General features: G+C 43.7%; 1 protein-coding gene across 1 annotated transcript in view; it reads left to right on the forward strand.

Annotated features, from left to right (window-relative positions):
- Window positions 1–21937, forward strand: part of ttc27 (tetratricopeptide repeat domain 27) — a 182623-nt gene that overhangs the window by 52993 nt on the left and 107693 nt on the right. The window contains exons 8-9 of the mRNA XM_083898147.1: window positions 4836–4948; window positions 6962–7028. Coding sequence (XP_083754273.1) covers window positions 4836–4948; window positions 6962–7028 — 180 coding nt within the window. The remainder of the gene's footprint in view (window positions 1–4835; window positions 4949–6961; window positions 7029–21937) is intronic.

Below are 21937 nucleotides of genomic sequence, written 5' to 3' on the forward strand. Positions count from 1 at the left end.
ATCAAAGACCCTATATATGTATACCCTATATAGGGTCCTGTATATATATATGTATATATATATATATATATATGTATATATGTATGTGTATATATGTATGTGTATATATATGTATGTGTATATATATGTATGTGTATATATATGTATATGTGTATGTATATATATATGTATATATGTATATATATATGTATATGTATATATATATGTATATGTATATATATATATGTGTATATGTATATGTGTATATATATATATATGTGTATATGTATATGTTTATATATATGTATATGTATATATATATGTATATATGTGTGTATATATATATATATGCATATGTATATGTATATGTATATATATATATATATGTGGTGTGTGTATGCGTGAACTATCGACAATTTCAAAACACTTTTGTTGTGATGAATAGCAATCATTCAACTCTAAAAGTTGTGTAGTGTGTTGGTTTCAGTAGCCAGCAGGTCAGACTGTGGTTCTACTGGTTTAGTTATGTGCAATAAAGGATAAATAAAGTGTTTGCATACAGCTCTTAGTCTCATGGTTTTGGACCAGCTCCAGTGCTTTTTTACTGTATTTATACCACCAATGCCTTTATTACTCTGGAAGGGGGAGAGTAAATGGTCTCAGTCAAGACTGCCATCAACCAGAGCTCACTGGCTTCCCATCTAAAATTGATAAAAGGAAAGCAGACAGGGTGTGAGCTGGGAACCTTTCATCAATGGCCAATCAGAACCACTGCCGACAGGGAAGATTGGGCCATTTCTGTTCTGTAGAGGGATAATTATTGTAATACTTAAGTGAAAGCAGGTCTGACCACTGTTCTTATTAAACCACATTGACTGACAACTGACTGACACAGCGTAATGCATAAAGGGTTTGAGTTGAGTCTATTTGCATTAATACATGTGTGCCAAGAAGATTAGACCAGAGAAATAAACTTAAATGTGGAGAACATAGTGCCTCAGCTCTGAATGCCTTATTTGGATTAATAGTTTGTCTAATTCACATGGAAACGGAACTTTACCTGTACAATCTTTTTATTTATTTTAAGTTTTCTATAAACATGGCATTGTTTCAAGAAATGTCTTCATCCAGATGGAACCCCCCAAAACGACGTCAAGTGTTGTAGTACATATGCCAGTTCTGTACGTCACTGTAACGCTGTCAATGTCACCCCTGTCTCCAACATGGGGATGAGGCTGTTGTAATATAGCCTCCCATATATCTTCAGACAAATGGCTGCTAATATAGCACTAATATCTATGTTACAAAATGTGTAACTAAAAAACTATATAATATATAACAAAATAGCCCTTATACTAAGATTTGACGTCCTGCTGAAACGGACACAAACTGAGCAGAGAAAAAAAAGAGCTACTGATGTCCTCCATTGTTGTGTTTAATATCGTCGTTTGTTGTCGCCGTTTCTTTTCCTCTCATCGGTACGAAAACACGCTATGTATCTTGCTGATGCGACTATTGTGCTCAACCCACAACCTGCCTACCAAGTAAAAGTACTGTTCTCAATCAAAACGCAAGCCTGATCCAGGGATTTACCATTCTGTACCATGCTGTACCAAACCGAATCTTACCATAATGGAAACATGGCGTTAGGGGTGATTAGCCTAGCAGCAGTGTTTTGGACCAGCTAGGAACAACTGGATGAACCCTGACTGACACAGCGTAATGCATTGCAATAATCGGGTCCAGAATAAATACATTAATCAGTTTGCAGAGCTCAGTGCTGGATAACAATATTTTGAAAACCAATTGAAATTACATCAGACTTTTCTTCATTGAATTAAGGGAATATCTGAGACATCCATATTGTATATTCTATCTGCAACATAGTAAAGGAGATTCACCGGACTGCTTGGGTCAGAGGGTTTCAGTGGTACGTGCAACTGTGTGTTGTCTCCATTTTTCTTTTGGGTTCTCCATATCTTGGGGTTGCCACAGCATAAGATCTGCATATGTGATTTGTCAGAGATTTTTACTCTGGATGCCCTTGAGGCAACCTACCATTTGTCTGGGCTTGGGGCTGGCCTTAGCACTATACTGGATGCAGTCAATTAGTTTTGAGTGTCCAATTAACAATGAATAATGGCTTGCTTGAACAGTTACGCTAACACGACCAAGTGTCCGCCATCTGGAAGGTGTGTGCGGAGGGGATGTTGGCACTGACTGTTTGCCACTTCTCCGCATGGTGGTGCATGCGCAGTAGCTGTGACTGTAAATGCACGCCGCCACCGAAGATGGCGCCAAAAATACATTAACATCAGGCCGCAGATCTTAGACCAAACACGTGACAGCATGGCTGTAGGAGCGCGTGTTCGACTCAAGATGGCACCTGTGAGACCTCTAATTCATGAATGAAAGAGAGAGAATGAGTGAGAGAGGGAGCACACGATTGATTTGTGTGCATACGTAGAGTCTGGTTCAAGACCAGCATGCTCTGTGAATGAAACAGGATTGCGTGTAACGTAAGTTGATGGCAGTGTAAACCACATAGACTTGACACAGGCGAAGCCAGGCCAGTCTGTGAGTTGTAACGTTTATACTGGCATTATCTCACCACGTGATCTGTCTGCTCACTCACAGTGGGGAAGAACCAGCGCTGCAGCGGGGTGCTCCGCATTGAGGAGTAACAGCAATAATGAACACGAAACGTAAATAAAGAAAACACGTAGTTAATACGAGCGTGTGGGTGCGCAATCCAACACGTTCAACACAAAGAAAAGTTAACAAACACAGAAACGTAATCTAACAGAAACATAATCTAGCTCAGAACACGTTGCCTCTTACTGTTAGTCCGATATCAAGTTGTGTGGTCCGTCCGTGGGTTCGGTCCAGTTTGTAGGAGCCGTGGAGTGTGGACGGGCCGTTATTTGGCTCACAGCAGACAGCTGTTGATCCTCTGTGGCGCTGAGTGGAAGCAGTTCGGGTCTCAGGTATGGAAGGATGCGTTGGCCGAAGTGCGCTCCCCACGGGCGAAGGGATGGAAACTGGCGGCTGCAGAGTCTTCATCTCAGTTCCTGAGAAATGTGTGGTCAGACGCAAAGCAAATTTCTCACTCGGGCAGCGAGTGTTAAATTGGCACGGCTTCTTCAAAAAGGGCTTTGTTTGTGTGGCATGGGATGAGAGCCGCATGCCAGAGGCCATGGCCAGAGCCATGAGGCCCTGGGCTCGGGGGCCCAAAAGCAGGAACCAGAGCAGCAAGCAAGAGGGAGAAGAATGTCTTTCTTCTACTTTAATAGGTTACAGTAGAGGAGACCATAAAACAGAGACGGCCAATGAGACTTAAAGGATCCTGAAAATCTGGCACTCAAATGCAAACACCCTCTTAATGTAACAATAGCTCTTATTTATCGTGCTCCAAAATCACAACCAACCTTTATTACAGATATACACAATTTCCCTATTTCACTCTGCACAGCCTACAAAAACATTTTGGTTATTAGTGATTTTAATATTCATATGGACTCTCCCTCCAATCGACTTGCCATAGAATTCAAAGAAGTACTGGACTGCCTCAACCTCACCCAACATGTCAATGTCTCCACCCACAATAAAGGCCATAACCTGGACCTAGTTATCACTGACTTCTTGTAAGTGACCACAGACTCAATGGGGGTACCCCGAGCAAATGTAATACAGGGAAGAACAGCAGGCACCTTCTTTTTATTTGAAAATAACATACACTTAGTTTTACCTGCATCTAGAGCTAGCCTGAGTTGAGACAATTGTGCCTGAATGGTGTCAAATGCAGACTGCAGATCTGTAAACACCTGGGCAGCAGAAGATGCACAACAATAGACGACAGTGTCATCAGCATAAAGATGTACAGATCATATTTTGGTCCGCCTCATTGATATAGATGGTAAAGAGAGTAGTTCCTAAGACAGAACCTTGCAGCACACCATTTATAGTGTTTGTGGGGATTTCATCCCCACAACGCAGCAGGAGGTCGAGATGATCATCGCAGACCCAAACCCTCCACCTGCTCCACAACTCAGCAGGAGGTCGAGAAGATCATCCGCAGATCCAAACCCTCCACCTGCTCCCTTGATCGCCTCCCCCTCTCCTCTGCTAACAATTCCATTACCCCTCTCATAACAAAAATCAATAATATTTCTCTTCAAACAGCCAACGTTCCTTCCTACATTATGGGAGTGAATGATATGGCCAAAGGGGTAGCATTTAAATCAAGAACCAGAGGGCCCAAGATAAGATGATAATTCTGTGGATTGTGGGCATTGGATGCTGTAATTATTAATCTAAACATGTTATCAGGGATGGGGATGAGTATTTAAATATTTTTTCGATATATTAAAAAGTTAAAATAAATGTAAAATAAATCAATGATTTTATGCTTTAAAACCAATTTCCTACTGTGATGATTATCTAATCTGTGGGGCATTTATTATCACATGGTGACAGCAGCAGCAAGTGTTTAGTTAGTGGACTTCATGCTAGTTTTCAGAAGTGATGGAATTTAAGAGGTTTCTTGAAAGCATCTTGAAGCTGCTCAACATCCCACAGAAGTGATAACATTTTCTGGGCTCTATGAATGCATCTTGTTCGCTGCTCCTTTTAGCTCAACATGCTGTGTACCCCAAATTACTTTAACTTTCTGCTTTTGACTGCTCTCATGCACTGGAGTTTCACATATTTGAATGTTGTATGAACAATATTGAATATTAATTTTTTTTTAGAAATGCCCATCCTTACTCAGTATTATGTCATATTTAATGTGTAGTGCTTTATGGCTGCTGCATGTGCCCATGAATCTTACTCCACATATGTTTATGTGCTTACAGGACCACATTCTCTGTGACGACACCGTGCTGGACCAGATAAATTTAGCAGAGCCCGGTCAGTATGAGCTGCCAGACCTCACTGCAGAGGAGCAGGCTGTCATCCTGGGGATCTGGTAAGTCCTTGACCCTCTTAGCACCGTTTCTGCAGCTGCTCTGTAATGGAGTTTGTTTAATGTGGAAACGGACAGTTACAATACACTTATCTCCCAATAACCTCAATTGAAAAGCAGTTGATTGTCTCACAGAAGATTTATTATCAGGTCATTCGACACATGGGAAGTTGCCTCTAAAGCCGTAAGACTTATGAACCATGTGGCTCAGTCTGCCCATGTACACTTGAGAACGAAATTGGGCTATTCCTTCCCAACATCCAGGCTGTATCCTTTGTCCTCAGCATCCCATCTTCCACTGGGTTTGTGGAGAGGATTTTTTTCTTTTATGAAGAACAAATGGACTGATGTATGGAACAAATGTTCCACTGAATTAATTAAAGGTGAGCTCATTGTCAGCCTCAATTATGAACTGTGTTGCTCAGAGTTTTCCTCTGTAGCACTCAAAGACAAACAACTCCTCACTGCAGCAAGAGCTCAGAAGAAATACAAGTGGGAAAAGTAGGCTAAAGTAGACTCTTATCTCCACATAATGTGGCATTGAGTTGAGTTCAAGTTTTTTTTTCTGTTTTACCTCAACTGAACTTGTTTACAAGTTTGCACTAGTTATTGTTTTATATTAATTTATACAGTTTTAAGTTGAGCAGGACAGGTTTCTGTTCAAGAAAGGTGCTTATTTTATTCAGTTAATTTTTTTATTTTGTATTAAAGTGAATTACTGGATGATAATTTGTTTTCCATGTGTGCATGTCACTGAAAAGTATGCATCTAATTTAATTCAGGTTTGAGTCAAATATTTTAAAAATCGTCACAAAAAAGGGGGCTAAAAAAATTGACCACATCAGGAAGGGTGAAGGCAACCGTCGACCGTGGTTTCAGAGTGGAAAAATCTGCTTCAGATTTTCTCCAAAAGCGTGCCCCAAGAGCTTTGAGGATGATGTTTGTCTGCAACTCCACTAATTCACTTTCCAGAGCAGCATGGTTAAAAGGGCAGAGCCGTGTGATAGTTGGAGTGAGAGAGGATGCTACCACATTGAAGGGGTTTTCAATAAAGTTGAAAAAATACTGGTGCTCATTCACATCACTGAATCTGGATTCAAATTCTCCCTCAACTCTTCCAGAACATCAACAAATCCTCTGTGGCTGAAGTGCTGCTTCAGGGATGGGTCATCTGTGGTGACAGCTCTGAGTTTTGGGAAGTGAATTAATTCTCTGTCAGGTATATACACAGAGCTGTACAGTGCGAGCATTTCACTCGCATATGCGCCTAAAAATAGATTGTGCGAAAAGAACGAATGGCTTGTATGAACGCACTGACTGGGATCACTTCATGAACTGATTTCCTTTCTTAGTTCAGGTGAGCTCAGCAGGGATCGTGGCGGCCGGGAGTGGAACTGCCGTGTTCTATGAATCACTCGTGAAATCGTTCGGCGACGCCGTCACTCACTCATAAATCTTCGGCAAACGACGCCGGCCAACGTGCGCCGAGCGGGGAAGGGAGTGACTAGTAAGAAGAACTGTGTCTGCCGTGCTGCTGTGATTCGTTCGCGCTTTCAGTCACTGACTCACTCATGATTCGTGAACGAACACACAGAGAACTGGAGAACTGTGGCTGAGGACATGAGTCTCGTTCGCGATGTCACTAACTCTATGACCCGAACGCACTGCACTCAGGGAGGACGTGAGTCACGTAGCAGGGCACTGGGCTCCTGCTAAGCACTGAACGATTCGGTTAACTATTCTTTTGAACGAATCATTTTAATGAACGGATTCTAGTGATTCAGTACACTCAAATGAACTGCCGATCCCATCACTACATCTGAAAAATATCTCTGACTGGGGATTGTGTCGTGTCTTGAATAGCAATTTGAAAGCTCATCCCTGTTATACAACTTGATTTGAAATTTGGTAGAGACAATGATTGTCCTTGAATGTAATAATGGTAAGTGATGATATGTTGTGTTCTTTCAAGTGTACGTTTTTAACATTTACTGTATTTACTGTGTTGTGTTGTAGCACTGACTTCCTGAAGAATAACCCTGTCCACAAACTGACTGAAGAGGAACTTCTAGCCTTTACATCGGTGAGTCACTGTTTGTTTGATCTGTGATTGGTATTTTATTTCTTGATTCATTTATATAACTTAAATATTCTGATAATATAAGCAGACAGTAATATTAAACCACTTACTACAAGTTAGTTAATAGGTAAAACTAACCCAGCCTGATACTGCAGCCAATAAATACTTTATTTCCTGATAACTGTAATGTTCATGATTTGTTTATTCCACGAGAGGGGCTGCTGCAATATGATGATGTATTGTGATGTTTAACAGCATCTGTTTTACATTTTCACATCATTATTATCAATGTTACTACTATGGGTTAAGGGTTAGGGTTCTGCCTTCCTGGCCAATCAAATGACACTGTGAAGGCTGTCATTCAAAATCACTTCCCTGGTGTCCAATCCTGAAGCGAGCAGATGTACTCGAGTAACTACATTCACATACACATGAAGTGCTCTATTAATCCTTGCCTGTGACTCTTGTAAATAGCTTAGCCCTGTAAGCATTAACCAAATAAGCCCTTATTCTGGAAAAGAATAACCCTGGGTTATTGCAAAGCTCCCATTGGCTCACACACCTCTGCAGCTAATTAAAAGACTTAGTTGCAGGTGCTGGTGTCTCTTGGGGTCATGTGATCTTGTAAACCTAACCACATGAGCTTCACAACATACTAAAGTTTTTTGACATTCTTTTATGATAGAACATTCATGTCAGTTTCTGAGAAAGATGGTGGTAGTGGCTTTTTCTGTTATCATTTCTTGTCCTTACACTCGTATAGTCATATTTCCATCATCTATTTTTGTTTATTAAAAACAAAATATACTATATATATTGAAGAGAGAAGGTCACAGATAGATGCATAGTTCTAATATCTTATGAAATTAAATAGATTTAAGTGGCTCTGTGGTGTAGTGTGGATGGATCAGTCTGTTACTGAATGAGCTGATGATATGCTCTCAGAGAGTTGCTAAATCATTAGCATCACAATCAATACTTAATACACAAAGCTGCGCTATTCACACATGATTCAAGCACATCAGCACATGTTTGTGCTGGCCCTGGAGTATGTGACTTTGAATGAACACTAATGTTACGTAGATTAACGACATTCATGAAGATAGAAGGTTAATAAGAGGTTCGGGGGGTGTTGGTGTCACGTCATCATCTCAGGCGTAACTACTGTGTCCAGTTATTTGTATGTCCTGCTCTCTTTCTGCTGCTAAATAATCCCTCTGTTTGTTGTTTTTGCAACGATGTAGTCTTATGCTTATGCTAACACGTTAGCATGAATATCGCTAGCTTAAAATGCTAACGAGTCCACTCACGTATCAGAAGTGAGATGTCTGTCTTTGGTTTTTTTTATAATTTCTTTATTGATTTTCAGCATAATCAGATATGCAGTTAACAAATGCAGTACATATTTTAATACAATATAAAGAAAAGAACAAACACTTACACATGTAATCGTTTTGCCTGTAGTATAGCAAAGTCAATAAATGTATATTCTCTGGTTCTTAGTTTCATACTTGCTGGGTATAAATGTAACAGTATCATTTTTGAGTCTACTGGGATATTTATAGACAAAATGGTCATTATTTTATTAACCACTTCCTTCCTAAATGCATTTATTGCGTTATTGCTGGTATGTTACTGTTATATTTATGCAAGTTCGACGATTCTGTGAAGAAGAAATAAAGCTCCTTAGTTGTAGGTATTTAAAGAAATGTTTCTTCGGAATATTAAATATTAAGGATAAGTCCTCAAATGACATTAAAACTTCTTCTTTATTAAGGTCAGAAATTCTACTCAGTCCTTTTTTTGCCCAAATCTGAAATCCAGCATCTGTGTCTGTTGCCGTATGTTTTGTCACCGTAGTTGCTGGTGAAGGCAGTGTATTCGCTGCCGCTCCCAGCGCTCGTAGCATTATTGATTTTGCGTTAGCGGTTTAAGACTACCACTTTATTTATTTATTTGTTCTGTACCTTACCGGTGATAGTAGTGATTTCGCTCCCACTCCCGGTAACGCTATAATTTATTATTGCTGTTGGTGACAGCGTGTGCGCTCGGCCTGGTTACTGTACTTGTCACCTCGATTGCTGGTGAAGGCAGTGTATTCGCTCCCGCTCCCAGTGCTCGTTGCAATATTGATTTTGCGTAAGCGGTTTAAGACTACCGCTTTATTTATTTACTTGACCTTACCGGTGACGGTAGTGTTTTCGTTCCCGCTCCCGGTAACGCTATAATTTATTTAAATTCTGTTGGCGACAGCGTGTGCGCTCGGCCTGGTTACTATATTTTGTCACCTCCGATTGCTGGTGAAGGCAGTGTTTTCGCTCCCGCTCCCAGCGCTCACTGCCTTATTGCCGTTGTTTAAAAAAACAAAACAAAAAAAACTATGCAGGCTTCGTTATATCTGTCGATTGTTTGCTGGTGGAGGCAGTGTGTTCGCTCCCATTCCCAGCAACTCTGCTTCGGCTGCTTTCGTGATGGCCCATCCTTGTGTTGCCTGTGCGGCTCCTCTTGATCCCGAGGACGGTCATGACCACTGTCCTCCTTGCCTCGGTCTCGAGCATTTGAGTGAGGGCCTCACTGACAGCGCCTGCATGAACTGTGGCCTCCTGCCCTGGGGGCTCAGGGTGGCTAGGTTGGCGGAGATGGAGCCTCGGGCGACGGCTGACGACCCTTCTACCTTAACCAGTCTCCCCCCACATCAGCCCGACCGTTCTCGGCATTGGCGTGAGGGAGCTGCGGTGGTGGGTGCTCCCCCCAAAAAAGGGGAGGGGCGGGCTGTCCTCCAAGGTGGACAGTTTGACGGCCGACATGGAGCAGATGAAGTCGCTCCTCCTGGCACTTCAGCCTGGGACTAGTGGGGTGCTGGATGGGCTACAGCCTGGCCCTCCCTCAGAGAATGTGCCTCTGCTTGATGATGCCTTATCACTGGCCGATTCATCTGGTCTCTTCCATGAGGCTGTTACCGAGGACGATGCCTCCCACACATTGGGGGAGGCCTCTTGCTCATCTGATCCGAGCTCTCTGCAGGGGACAGCAGACACCTCCATGTGGGCCATCATGCGTATGGCTCTTGCTCGTCTACAGCTTGACGTTCCGCAGACTGATTCGACTCAGGCTAGCGCCTTCTTCAGGCGCAGCCCTGGCCTGACTGCTTTCATCGTTCCACCTTCAGGGGAATACCTGAAGGAGCTTCATGCGTGTTGGAGGGACACGAGGGCCCTTTCCCACTTGACCGCAGATGCCCGAACCTTAGCCGCCATGCAGGATGCGGCACAGGTTGGGCAGGGGCGTATGCCATTGGTTGAGCCTGCCATTGCCTCCCTCATTTTGGCTCCTGATGAGGCAAACTGCTCAGCAGCCTGCTGATGGGTTTCGGGCCCCTGAGCGCCTGCCTTCCTGGCAGCCTCGTGCGTCACAGCCTATCCACCGTCCCCCCAGAGCCTCAGGAGGCCGGGGGGGCAGGCGCTAGGGTTTCGGGGCCGGCCGTCGGATGTTTTTCCCATCAGCAGCTCAGTTACTCCTCAGTTACTTGACCCGGGGGTACGAATTGCAGTTCCGACGCCGGCCCCTAGCCTTCAGCCCGGTCAAAATGACTATTGTCAGCGACCCGGCGAAGGCCTTTGCTCTGAGTCAGGAGTTGTCAGCCCTCCTGGCCAAGGGTGCAATCGAACCAGTGGATCCTCTGCTACGTCCCGGGGGGTTCTACTCGAGGTACTTTCTTGTGACAAAGAAAGATGGCGGATTCTGTCCCATTCTCGACCTGAGGGAACTCAACAGGTTCCTGAAGGTTCTGCCTTTTCATATGCCGACTGTGTCAGACACGCTTCGTGTGGTTGCCAGGGGAGAGTGGTTCACCACTGTCGACCTGAGGGACGCTTATTTCCATGCCCCAATTGCGTTGCACCACCGGCACTTCCTCAGGTGAATTTTCATAAAAACAAGCCTGGCTCCATCCCAACGGGTCGTATACCTGGGGATGGTGCTGGACTCGGTAGCTATGATGGCCTCTCTGGCACCTCGGCGTGTGGACGATATCCTCCTCCGCCTTCCCCTCTTCAGGGTTGGCAGGATGGTGCCATTCATTCAGTTCCTCTGGCTCTTGGGAAAGCTGACAGCTGATTTGTCTGTGGTGCCTTTGGGCTTGCTGTCTCTGCGCCCTCTGCAAATGTGGCTGAACAGCCTCCACTTGGACCCCAAGTTTATATGGATTTTTTTAGCGCTGTTTTTATGAACATTGTTGCCCTTGGAACTGTGCTGAACTTCCAAACAAACATTTCACAAATCAGCGCAAGTAATCAGCACTGTAGGCTTCAGTATAGCCGTGATTTCCTTTTACAATGCGGCAAAACAGCTGGAACTTTACCGACCCCGGTCGGCATTCTGCCAGAAATCCGAGCACACGGAGCTGCTCATTGGGAAATGCTGGCGGAGGTGCGGGCGGGGAAGCGTGGCTGGGAAGGAGATGGACAAGCGTGGCCATCCAGACCCGGAGACAACCGGCAGCTGTTAGCGGGACGAGTGAGGAAACGGGGCCGGAGAGGAGGAGTGCGGCAGCGGCTACGTAGACGGGGGCTGCGTCGCTTACCACTTCCACCGATCATCCTCGGAAATGTGCAGTCACTCAGGAATAAAATCGACGAGCTGCAAGCGAATGTCGAATGCATTCGGGATTACAAAAATGCCTGTGTGATTGCCCTGACTGAAACCTGGCTGAAGGAGCAGGACATGGGTCAGGACTATGAAATCGATGGCTTCGGGCAGCCTATCCGGCTCGATCGAGACGAACAGCTGACCGGAAAATCACATGGAGGGGGCGTTGCCCTGTATGTCAATCAGCGTTGGTGTAAGACTGTGTTAGTGAGAGAATCATTATGTGCCCCTAATATTGAACTTTTATCAATCTCACTGCGTCCATTCTACTTACCACGTGAAATTCCACAGATATTTTTGACAGTAGTGTACATTCATCCTAAGGCCAATGTGGCAGAGGCTACTGCTACAATTGTCAAACTTGTGCATCGGTTGCAGACTAAGTCTCCTGATGCACCTCATTTTATACTGGGAGTTTTCAATGCTTGTTGCCTTAAAAAACCTCTTGGTCATTATTACCAGTATATAAATTGCCCAACTAGACATGGCAAAGTGCTAGACTTATGTTATGGCACAATCAAAGGGGCTTATAAATCCTATGCATTGCCTCCATTAGGCTCTTCTGATCATAATTGTGTTCTTCTTGCCCCTGTCTATCAGTCAACCCTCAAGAGAGGAAAAATTGAACACAAAGAAGTTGCTGTTTGGACAGATAGTGCCATACGTGAATTGAATGGATGCCTTTATAGCACTGACTGGGATGTTTTTATAAATGCTTGTACTGACTTGGATGAACTGACTGACACCGTGACAAGCTATATTTGTCACATGGAAGAGAGTATTATACCAAGAAAGACAATTAAATTATATCCAAATAACAAGCCCTGGGTTAATAAATCTCTTAAGAATGTCCTCAATCAGAAAAAGCTTGCTTTCCAACAGGGTGACACCCACCTGCAAAGAGAAGCACACAAACTGGTTAAGAGAGAAATAAAGCTGGCCAAAATAGCGTTTAAAAACAAAGTAGAGGGTGAACTTAAGAATAATAACTCTCGCTTTGCTTGGCAGGGAATTAAGTCTATGGTCGGTATCCAAGGAAAGAAAAAAGGAGTATTTTTCCCAAATAAGTCTGATGCTGATCTGGCGAGGGAATTAAACCAATTTTATCTGAGGTTTGATCACCAAGATTTTTCAGAAGAATTATCTGGATATTGTGGGGTCCCAGAGGGCAGTAAGATCCAGACTGATGAGATGGATGTCTGGAAAATTCTGGAAGGGACAGACCCGAGAAAAGGTCCTGGCCCTGACGGCATCTCTGGTCGTCTGCTCAGAAACTGTGGCCTGTTTCTGAGTGACATCTTCTCATACATCTTTAGGTTCTCCCTATCCCAGATGAATGCTCCACTGGTATGGAAAGAATCTGTCATAGTCCCTGTGGCCAAAATTCCATCACCTAAGGAATTGAATGACTTTCGCCCCATGGCGCTCACCTCATTAGTTATGAAAGGATTTGAGAAGATTGTGAAGAGGAGTTTGCTGGGGATGTCACAGAGTATTATTGACCCACTCCAATTCGCATACCAGGCGGGAAAGGGGGTGGAGGATGCGACGGCAACTCTTCTTGATTTGGTCTTAGGGCATTTGGAGGGCACTAAGACACATGTTCTGGCATCCTTCATTGACTTTTCATCAGCTTTTAATTGTATGCAGCCTCACATCCTCGCTTCCAGGCTCTCTGAAATCCCAGACATTGATGCTGGTACTATAGGATGGTTGGTGGGGTGGCTGACCAGGAGACCGCAGAGAGTTCGTGTTAATAACACCCTGTCCACAGCACTGACGTGCTCAACTGGATCGCCTCAGGGGTGTGTCTTGTCGCCCTTATTATTCATCCTGTATACAAACTGCTGTCGCAGTACTTATGAGTCATCATTTATCATAAAATATGCTGATGATTCAGTGATCCTTAGTCTCCTGCAGGACCATGAGATGGACCATGGCCCTGTTTTGGATAAGTTTGCTGACTGGTGTGAGGAGTCATTTTTGCAACTAAATGGTAGTAAAACAAAAAATATGCGGTTTGATTTCCGTAGAAACCGTCCTACCATGCCACTATTGACTATAAAAGGGTCCCCAGTCGAGACCGTCAGCCAGTATAAGTATCTTGGGACTATTCTGGACGAAAGGCTGACATTTGAGCCCAATACGGACAGAATCTGTAAGAAGGCCAATCAAAGACTGTTTTATTTGAGAAAGTTGAGGACTTTCCAGGTAGAGAGGTCCCTCATGAGAATGTTTTATTCATCCTTTGTCAAGTCTGTATTTACTTTTTCTATGATCTGCTGGTTTGGTAACCTCAGTCTTGCTAACAAAAACAGGCTAAGCAGTATCATTAAACAATGCCGAAAGATCATTGGCACTGACCTTGATGATCTAGGTCTGATCTATCAAGTCAGGTGTGTTCAGAGGGCAAAGGTCATACTGGCAGATCCTGATCATCCTCTGAACAAGGAGTTTAGATTGTTACCCTCAGGAAGGAGGATGTCTTTTACTAGGAAGGCCAGGTCAAATAGATACTTGAGATCATTCGTCCCGCTAGCTGTTAAATATTTGAACCAGCTGTAGCTGATGATTTGATGTGACTTGCAGGTAATAATTTTTATGATGTATCCTGGTATTTCTATTTTTTGTATCGTTATGTTTTAATATACGATGTATTTCTATCTATTTATTGCTACCTATGTGTTGCATCTGGTGTGTTTATTGTGCCAACTGCTGTTGTATACTAAATTGCCCCTTTGGGGATATTAAAGTAAATCAATCAATCAAGTGGCACGGTTACCGGAAGGTCAGGGTGTCTCGGCGGTGCCTCCTCTCTCTGTCCCCATGGGGACAGAGGGCATTTCTGTCCATGGGTGTACCGATGGGAGCTATTCCATCTTCCATCCCGCCGGGAGGTGGTCACAACCGACACTTGCCTCTCGGGGTGGGGCGCTATGTGGCAGGGCAGGACTACCTAGGGTCGGTGGCCGGCCCAGCACCACGTGCACATCAACATGCTGGAGCGCCAAGCTTTGCAGCTGGCACTCGCTCACTTTTTGCCTCAACTGGAAGGCAAACATGTGCTTGTTCGATCGGACAACAGGTCCACCGTTGCCCAGATCAACCACCAGGGGGGCACCCGGTCTGCACAACTACTCCGGCTATGTCGGAGCCTGTTGACTTGGGCATATCCCCGCCTGGCCAGTTTGTGAGCAGTCTTCATACCGGGGGAACAGAATCAGGTCGCAGATTTTCTGTCGCGACAAAAGCTCCCACCTGGGGAGTGGCAGCTTCACCCGGAGGTGGTGGAGATGATATGGGGTCTTTTTGGCAAGGCGGAAGTGGACCTCTTCGCCTCGGCGGAGTCGGCGCATTGCCCCCTCTGGTTCTCCTGGACGGAGGTGACCAGCCCCCTTGGCCAGGACGCTTTGGCTCATGATTGGGCGCAGAGACCTCTATATGCCTTCCCGCCGCTGACCCTGATTCTTCCTACGCACCAGCGGGTGCTTTTGCAGGGCCACAGTCTCCTATTGTTGGCCCCCTTTTGGCCAGGGAGACTCTGGTTTCCACTGCTGCGCAGCCTCTGCTGCAGCTCTCCATGGCGCGTCCCCTGCAGGAAGGATCTCCTTTTGCAGCTGGGGGGTCAGGTTTGGTATCCGGATCCCGGTCGCCTCCAGCTCTGGGTTTGGCCGCTTCAGAGCCCGACCCTCTACTGAGGGCATGCACTGCGGGAGTCAGGGGTACAATTCTGAATGCCAGGGCTCCATCTACCTGGATTCAGTATGAAAACAGCTGTTCTCTGACTGGTGTAGGGATAAGACAGTAGACCCAGTGTGTTGCTCTGTGGCGACTGTTCTTGAGTTTCTGCAGTCTCTGCTGGATCGTGGTCATTCTCATTCCACTTTGAGAGTCTATACAGCTGCTATTTCCAGACATGAAACGCATTGCATGGATTTTTGAGGGACTACTTTCTCAGCACTATACTTGTAGAAGTATGACCGTTGCTGCTGCTGCTGAGACATAAATCCTTCAAAGTTGGTTTTATTTCAAACATTCTATCAACACAGATATGTACATCGATAGTCTGCCGTTACAATCGATTTGCCTCGGGTGCACTGTGGATTCGGTATGAGTGTTTTTAATGCCATGCTAACTTGTATCATTTACTTGCGCTAGCCATAGCATCAGCGAACTCTGCAACAAGAAGAACTAAATTAAATTTCTTGAAAACTCTCCAGACGTCTCCATCACACCGGCTGAGTTGGAAAATAGGTCTTATGTCCAAAATTCCGAACTATCACTTTAAGGTCCTGAGTCTTGTCCCAAATATAACAGGCTTCGTTCAGTGATTGAAACAAATATATAAACATTAATGAAACGTTTACATGCAGAGCGCACTCACTCGCAAAGCAGACAGCAGCGCGGATGTTGTGTAATCAAATACACCGGTATGGTGGTATATTAAAAATTCATATCGTAACGAAAATCGGCCGGTTCCGGTCACTGGCCGATTAATCGGAGCATCCCTAACCATAAACTTTGTGTTTGAATTAAGGTTATTTTTTCGCTGTGAATCATTCCTAGTTTGGGTGTGGCGATCTCACATTCCAGAGCTTTTGTTGTTTTTCGGCCAATCAGCTGACGGTCACAGGGAATACACATGTAATTAATATGCACGTACAGAGAGAGCGGGAGGGAGGGGGAAAGAGAGTGTCTGGAACTTTCCAGCAGTTATTGAAGCGTGTGCATTTTGTGTGTGTGTGTGTGTGTGTGTGTGTGTGTGTGTGTGTGTGTGTGTGTGTGTGTGTGTGTGTGTGTGTGTGTGTGTGTGTGTGTGTGTGTGTGTGTGTGTGTGTGTGTGTGTGTGTGTGTGTGTGTGTGTGTGTGTGTGTGTGTGTGTGTGTGTGTGTGTGTGTGTGTGCAGTGCAAAATTAAAGCGTGATTGTCATTAAAGCTTTGTTGAACAAAGGAAGGCAAAGAAAACCGGAGAATAAGTCAACTGTGGCTGAACTTCTTAACAAAGACAGAGACAACACAGAGACTGCTGGTGAGTGGACTGTTAGCATTTTAAGCTAGCGATCTTTATGCTAACGTGTTAGCAGACTTCATCGTCACAAAAACAACAAACAGATGGATTATTCAGCGGCTGAAAGAGAGCAGGACAGACACAGTAGTTGTCTGAGATGATGACGTGATGCCAGCACTGCTCTATATTCTTATGGGTGAGTTTTCATTATGTAACATTAGTGTTCAGTCACATACAGGGACGTTTTTCTTGTTATTGTTATTCACCAGGTGCTGATGTGCTTGAATCGTGTGTGAAGAAATTTCAGTTAAATATATCATATAGGAGACAAACAGTGATATTTGAGAAGTGAAATAAAGTTTATATGATTTACAGAACGTCTGCAATATCAGCAGATTCTGGAGAACAATGTCCAGGAATCAGTGACAAAGTTGAAGTTGTGCCGGGGCAAACCATCAAACCTGTTCTCAAAGTTTTGATACCAGAGGGCCAATTTAGGAACCCAACATTGGACTGAGGGCCACCAAAGTATCTGTGCTCATACAGAGAGGTGTGGTTTCACTGACAGCTTAGACCAGGAGGGGGTTGTTCTATGTAAAAGTGATGATTCTGTCTCTTGGCTCTCAGAATATGAAAATCTTTGAGGCTAAATTTCTAGCTTCTCTCTGTTCTCTTCAGCTTGCATGTACAGGAACCACTGCATATCCATACAGTTTAAGTTCACCCACACTTTATATAAGTACAAAATACTGCTGTTGCACTGTGCATAAGATTTGAGCATTTTGAACATTTGCAAAAAAATACACCACTGTACCATAAAATCCAATATACATTAAAAAGTGCACAACAACTAAATCCAACTTACTTAGCCTCTTCTTCACGGTTGCCCCCAGGATCGGGGGCATCGTCAGACGCAGCGACAAAAGCGTCATAAAACGCTATCTAACTTTAACAAACACAGACATGCTGCATACTCACAGAAAGGTCAGAAACTCAGCTAAAAGCTCATATAAACCCTTCTTATGTTCACGAAACACAGTTAAAACACTGATGGATCAAACCGCAGGAGCAGAAAAAAACTATTGCAGCGCACACATTGAAAAGCGGCACTGGAGCGTCAGTGTGATTATGTAAACAAAAAAAACAAGTGTCGACTGGACAGCGGCGAATCTACAGATTCTAACAGTACCATTTTTATCACTCTATGATCAAGATTCACGGATTCAGCCCCAAAATAAGAGCAAAACAACAACTGACTTTCAAGAAATACAAAGAGAAATGTTGTCTTACCTTTGCTGTTTATCAAAACAAATTATTTCTACCGGAACAAAACCACTTATAATGAAGAACTACACTGTCCAGCATGCTTTGGGAACAAATCCCGGTCTGATTGATCATTACAGAGCGACATTAGATCGTTCTGATCAGAGAAGGGCAAATGTCCGCCCAAATGCGTCAAAAGCATTTATGTCCTTTTGACTCGCTAATGAGGTGATTGATACGCATTTGGAGACCGGGGTCTGATTCTACCGGTTCAGAGGTTTAAAATGAGCTGTCAATCACCCTAATTGACCAAGGTAAGCCAGAGCTATGGCGCTGCGTAATTGAAGACTTTACAGAGCCACACAGTTGTTATTACGCACCGCACAGGGAGCATCGATTTACAGCGAGTCATCATACTTTTTTAATTTTTTTTCAAAACAAGTTATTTTTTGGTCTGTAGTGACATATAAATACAATTAATTGGGGTTTTAATAATTTGGTACCTAAGAAATCTCAAATGGCACAGATGGTGCCAAGCTGTGCCAAAAGTGAGGACGCCCAGACATCTCTTTACTAAAACTTCTGTAATTTCACTCTGCTTCATTTCAGCAGCATCAGACTTTGCACAACTCATATTCACGTTGTTACATGACCTCCATGTGTTTTTAAGCTCCTACTGCATATTTTAAAGGTGATATTTGCTTTAAAGTGCAATATTTTTTTAGGCGAGAGAAAAAAAATCCTTCAGTTATGCTGTGTTCCATGTACATTTACTCTGATACAGTGGCATCTACAGTGAAACTTACACCTCTGGTGGAATCTCACAAGTCTTATCTGTATTTTGATACAAAGATAATCCACATAGAGCTTGTAACTGCAGAGGTTTACTCTATTTAGTTTGGGCATGTCGTTTTCGAGCAGGGACTCCAAAAATAGGGTCAGGGAAGAAGTGCTTAAACACACACACACACATTAACATTTTTCAGTTATCACAAAGTGAGAAAGTCGGGACCTTAAATTTTTCAACTGTCTGGCCGACATCAAGGCATGGATGGGTGCAAACTTCTGCAAACAACCGCAATAATTCCCTATAACTGCATATTCCCTTTGCATTTTAAGACAGCCAGCACGTAGTCATGGTCCAGACGGACTTGTTTTCCGAGGTGATCAAAACCATGCTTTTGCCAGGCCGTTCTCAGCACCTCTTCTTTCATCCTGTAACTTGACATCTTGACAACGATGGACCTCGGCGGGGCGTCCCTGGGTGTCTTCGGCATCAAGGCGTGATGAGCTCTTTCTGCGCGTAGTTCAAATGTGCCCAGGAGCTCCAAACCCTCCCACAGCAAGCGCTCCACATAAACAACCATTGACTTGGAATTCTCCTCCTCTCCTTCTTTAACGCTGTGAATTCTGATCACGTCTGGAGCTGCCCTATAGATCTGTCAGCTTAGCGTCCAGGTGTATCTGAAGGTTTAACAGCTCCTGCACTGTGTCCTCTGCCACTTGTAGCAGTTTTTCGGTCGCATCCATCCTCATCCATCAGTTTTATTAATTTCTTCTCTGTCAGCTGCAGACTGTTGTAATCTCTGAACTCTCTTTTTTTCTTTCAATATGAGGCCCAGTCTCCCACTCTCTCTCTGGCCCACTTCGGCCTAAGTACGCGTTTCCTTGTTGTCCTCCATAACGTTGCTAGGCGTTCTCAAGACCCACTAACGTTCAACTTTCATTTTCAACGTTCATTTTTAAAAATCTGAGTTGTGGTGGGTAACTTTCAAATTGCCGGGAGCACGTTCTCTAAGCTGCCATCACCTGGCTCGTCAAACCGGAAGTCCTGACAGCTTGTTTTAATCTTCTAAACCAATAGAATCGGCCTCTGGTCTCCAAATGCGTGTGTATCACTTCATTAGCGTGTCAAAAGTACATGCGTATAAATGCGTATGACGCATTTATGTGGACATTCTCTATTCACAACAATCTAATGTTGCTCTGGAATGATGAATCAGGCCGGGAATAGTCCCTAAAGCATGCTGGGAAGTGTAGTTCTTCATTAGAAGCAGTTTTGTTCCAGTGGAAATAACTTGTTTTGAGGTAAGACAACATTTCTTGGTTGTAGAGTGATAAAAATGGTACCGTTGGAATCTGTGCTTTCTGCTCATGCTGGTTTGATTCATCAGTGTTTTAACTTTGTTTCGTGAACATAATGTAGGTTTTTATGAGCTTTTAGCTGAGTTTCTGACCTTTCTGTGGGTATGCAGCATGTCTGTGTTAAAGTTAGACATGTCTTTATGATATAACAGTCACAGTTGTCAATAGTCACAACCATCCACATTTCAGCTATTATGATTCCATCGGGCTGTGATCAACATTGTTCCATCTTGCTCTGAGCTTTCTTTGAACAATGAGCTAGCAGCATATGCTGTATTGTTTCTTGAGAAGGGAAAGCTGCTGGCCCTGTGAGCAGGCATCTTCCTAGCCTACATGTAGATCCAGGAATCTGCAGGCTGGTTAGATGGTTGTCGCATGCCTGGCTGTGCTCATCAATACCTGACTTTTGTTGAACCTACGTGAAAGTGACTAAAGGTCAAGTTGGTGTATCCACAAAGTTTAGTGCCTCCTTCAAGTGGTTACTCTCCTCCTCCTTAGCCTATAAACCTATAAACAGAAATGATGGGATAATTTTGAAACTTGCAATGAAAACTAAGGATGGCTTAATATGACTTTCATGTGTCGAATACTGGTATCCCAACCTCAAGTTCAATGCTGATTTCAGTCTGCTACAATCATTTTACACCTTTTAAAATACAAAACTGTGAACAGCACATTTGTGTTGATGCATTGACCATCAACAGTCTTTTCAAAGCAGCAAGTCAGTAAGGGAAGCTCAGCGTCTTCTACAATGTGGTCAAATATATACTGTGTTGCATTTATACTAAACATGCGCTAGAATGCGATTAGAATGTGTCATTATTACGTTCAGAGTTTCTTGCTTAATTTTTGTATTCGTTTTGCAGCCTCAGCAACTGTTCTCTATGGGATGGCACGTCATTTCATTTACTGTGGTGAACTCAAACGTGATTGGATACATACGATAAAAGCATCACAGAAGCTCAGCTTAACTCAGAGTCAATGGAGCAGTGGGCAGGCACGGACGATGGGTTTCTGCATTATGTAAGAAATCATGTGTAAAAGCTGGGCTTGATATGGGGGACAGCTTCCCCCCGACTGTAGAGCCTTGGCCCCCCCGGCTGCCCCCCTAACTTTTGTTTTTTAAAAACTTTACTTGTAAAAACATCCACCTCTATGTCCGAAAGCTTTCAAAGTATTGAATTTTGAGAAAAGTCAATAATTGTTAACTACTTCTTCACGGGGGCAGTGTCAGACGCAGCGACAAAAGCGTCATAAAACCATATCTAACTTTAACAAACACAGACATGCTGCATACCCACAGAAAGGTCAGAAACGCAGCTAAAAGCTCATATAAACCATTCTTATGTACAGACAGACCCACACATTGAAAAGCGGCACCGGAGCGTCAGCGTGATTATGTAAACAAAAAAAAACACATGTCGACTGGACAGCAGAGAATCCACAGATTCCAGCGGTACCATTTTTATCACTCTACGACCAAGATTCACACATCCATCCCCAAAATAAGAGCAAAACAACAACTGAGTTTCAAGAAATACAAAGAGAAATGTTGTCTTACCTTTGCTGTTCATCAAAACAAGTTATTTCCACCAGAACAAAACCACTTCTAATGAAGAACTACACTTTCCAGCATGCTTTGGGAACAAATCCCCGTCTGATTGATCATTACAGAGCGACATTAGATCATTCTGATTAGAGATGGGCGAATGTCCGCCCAAATGCGTCATATGCATTTATGTCTTTTTGACTCGCTGAAGTGAGACGGGGTCTGATTCTACCGGTTTAGAGGTTTAAAACGAGCTGTCAATAACCCTAATTGACCAAGGTAAGCCAGAGTTATGGCGCT

The sequence above is a fragment of the Microchirus variegatus genome, assembly GCF_963457635.1.
Source record: "Microchirus variegatus genome assembly, chromosome: 11".
Taxonomy (NCBI): domain Eukaryota; kingdom Metazoa; phylum Chordata; class Actinopteri; order Pleuronectiformes; family Soleidae; genus Microchirus; species Microchirus variegatus.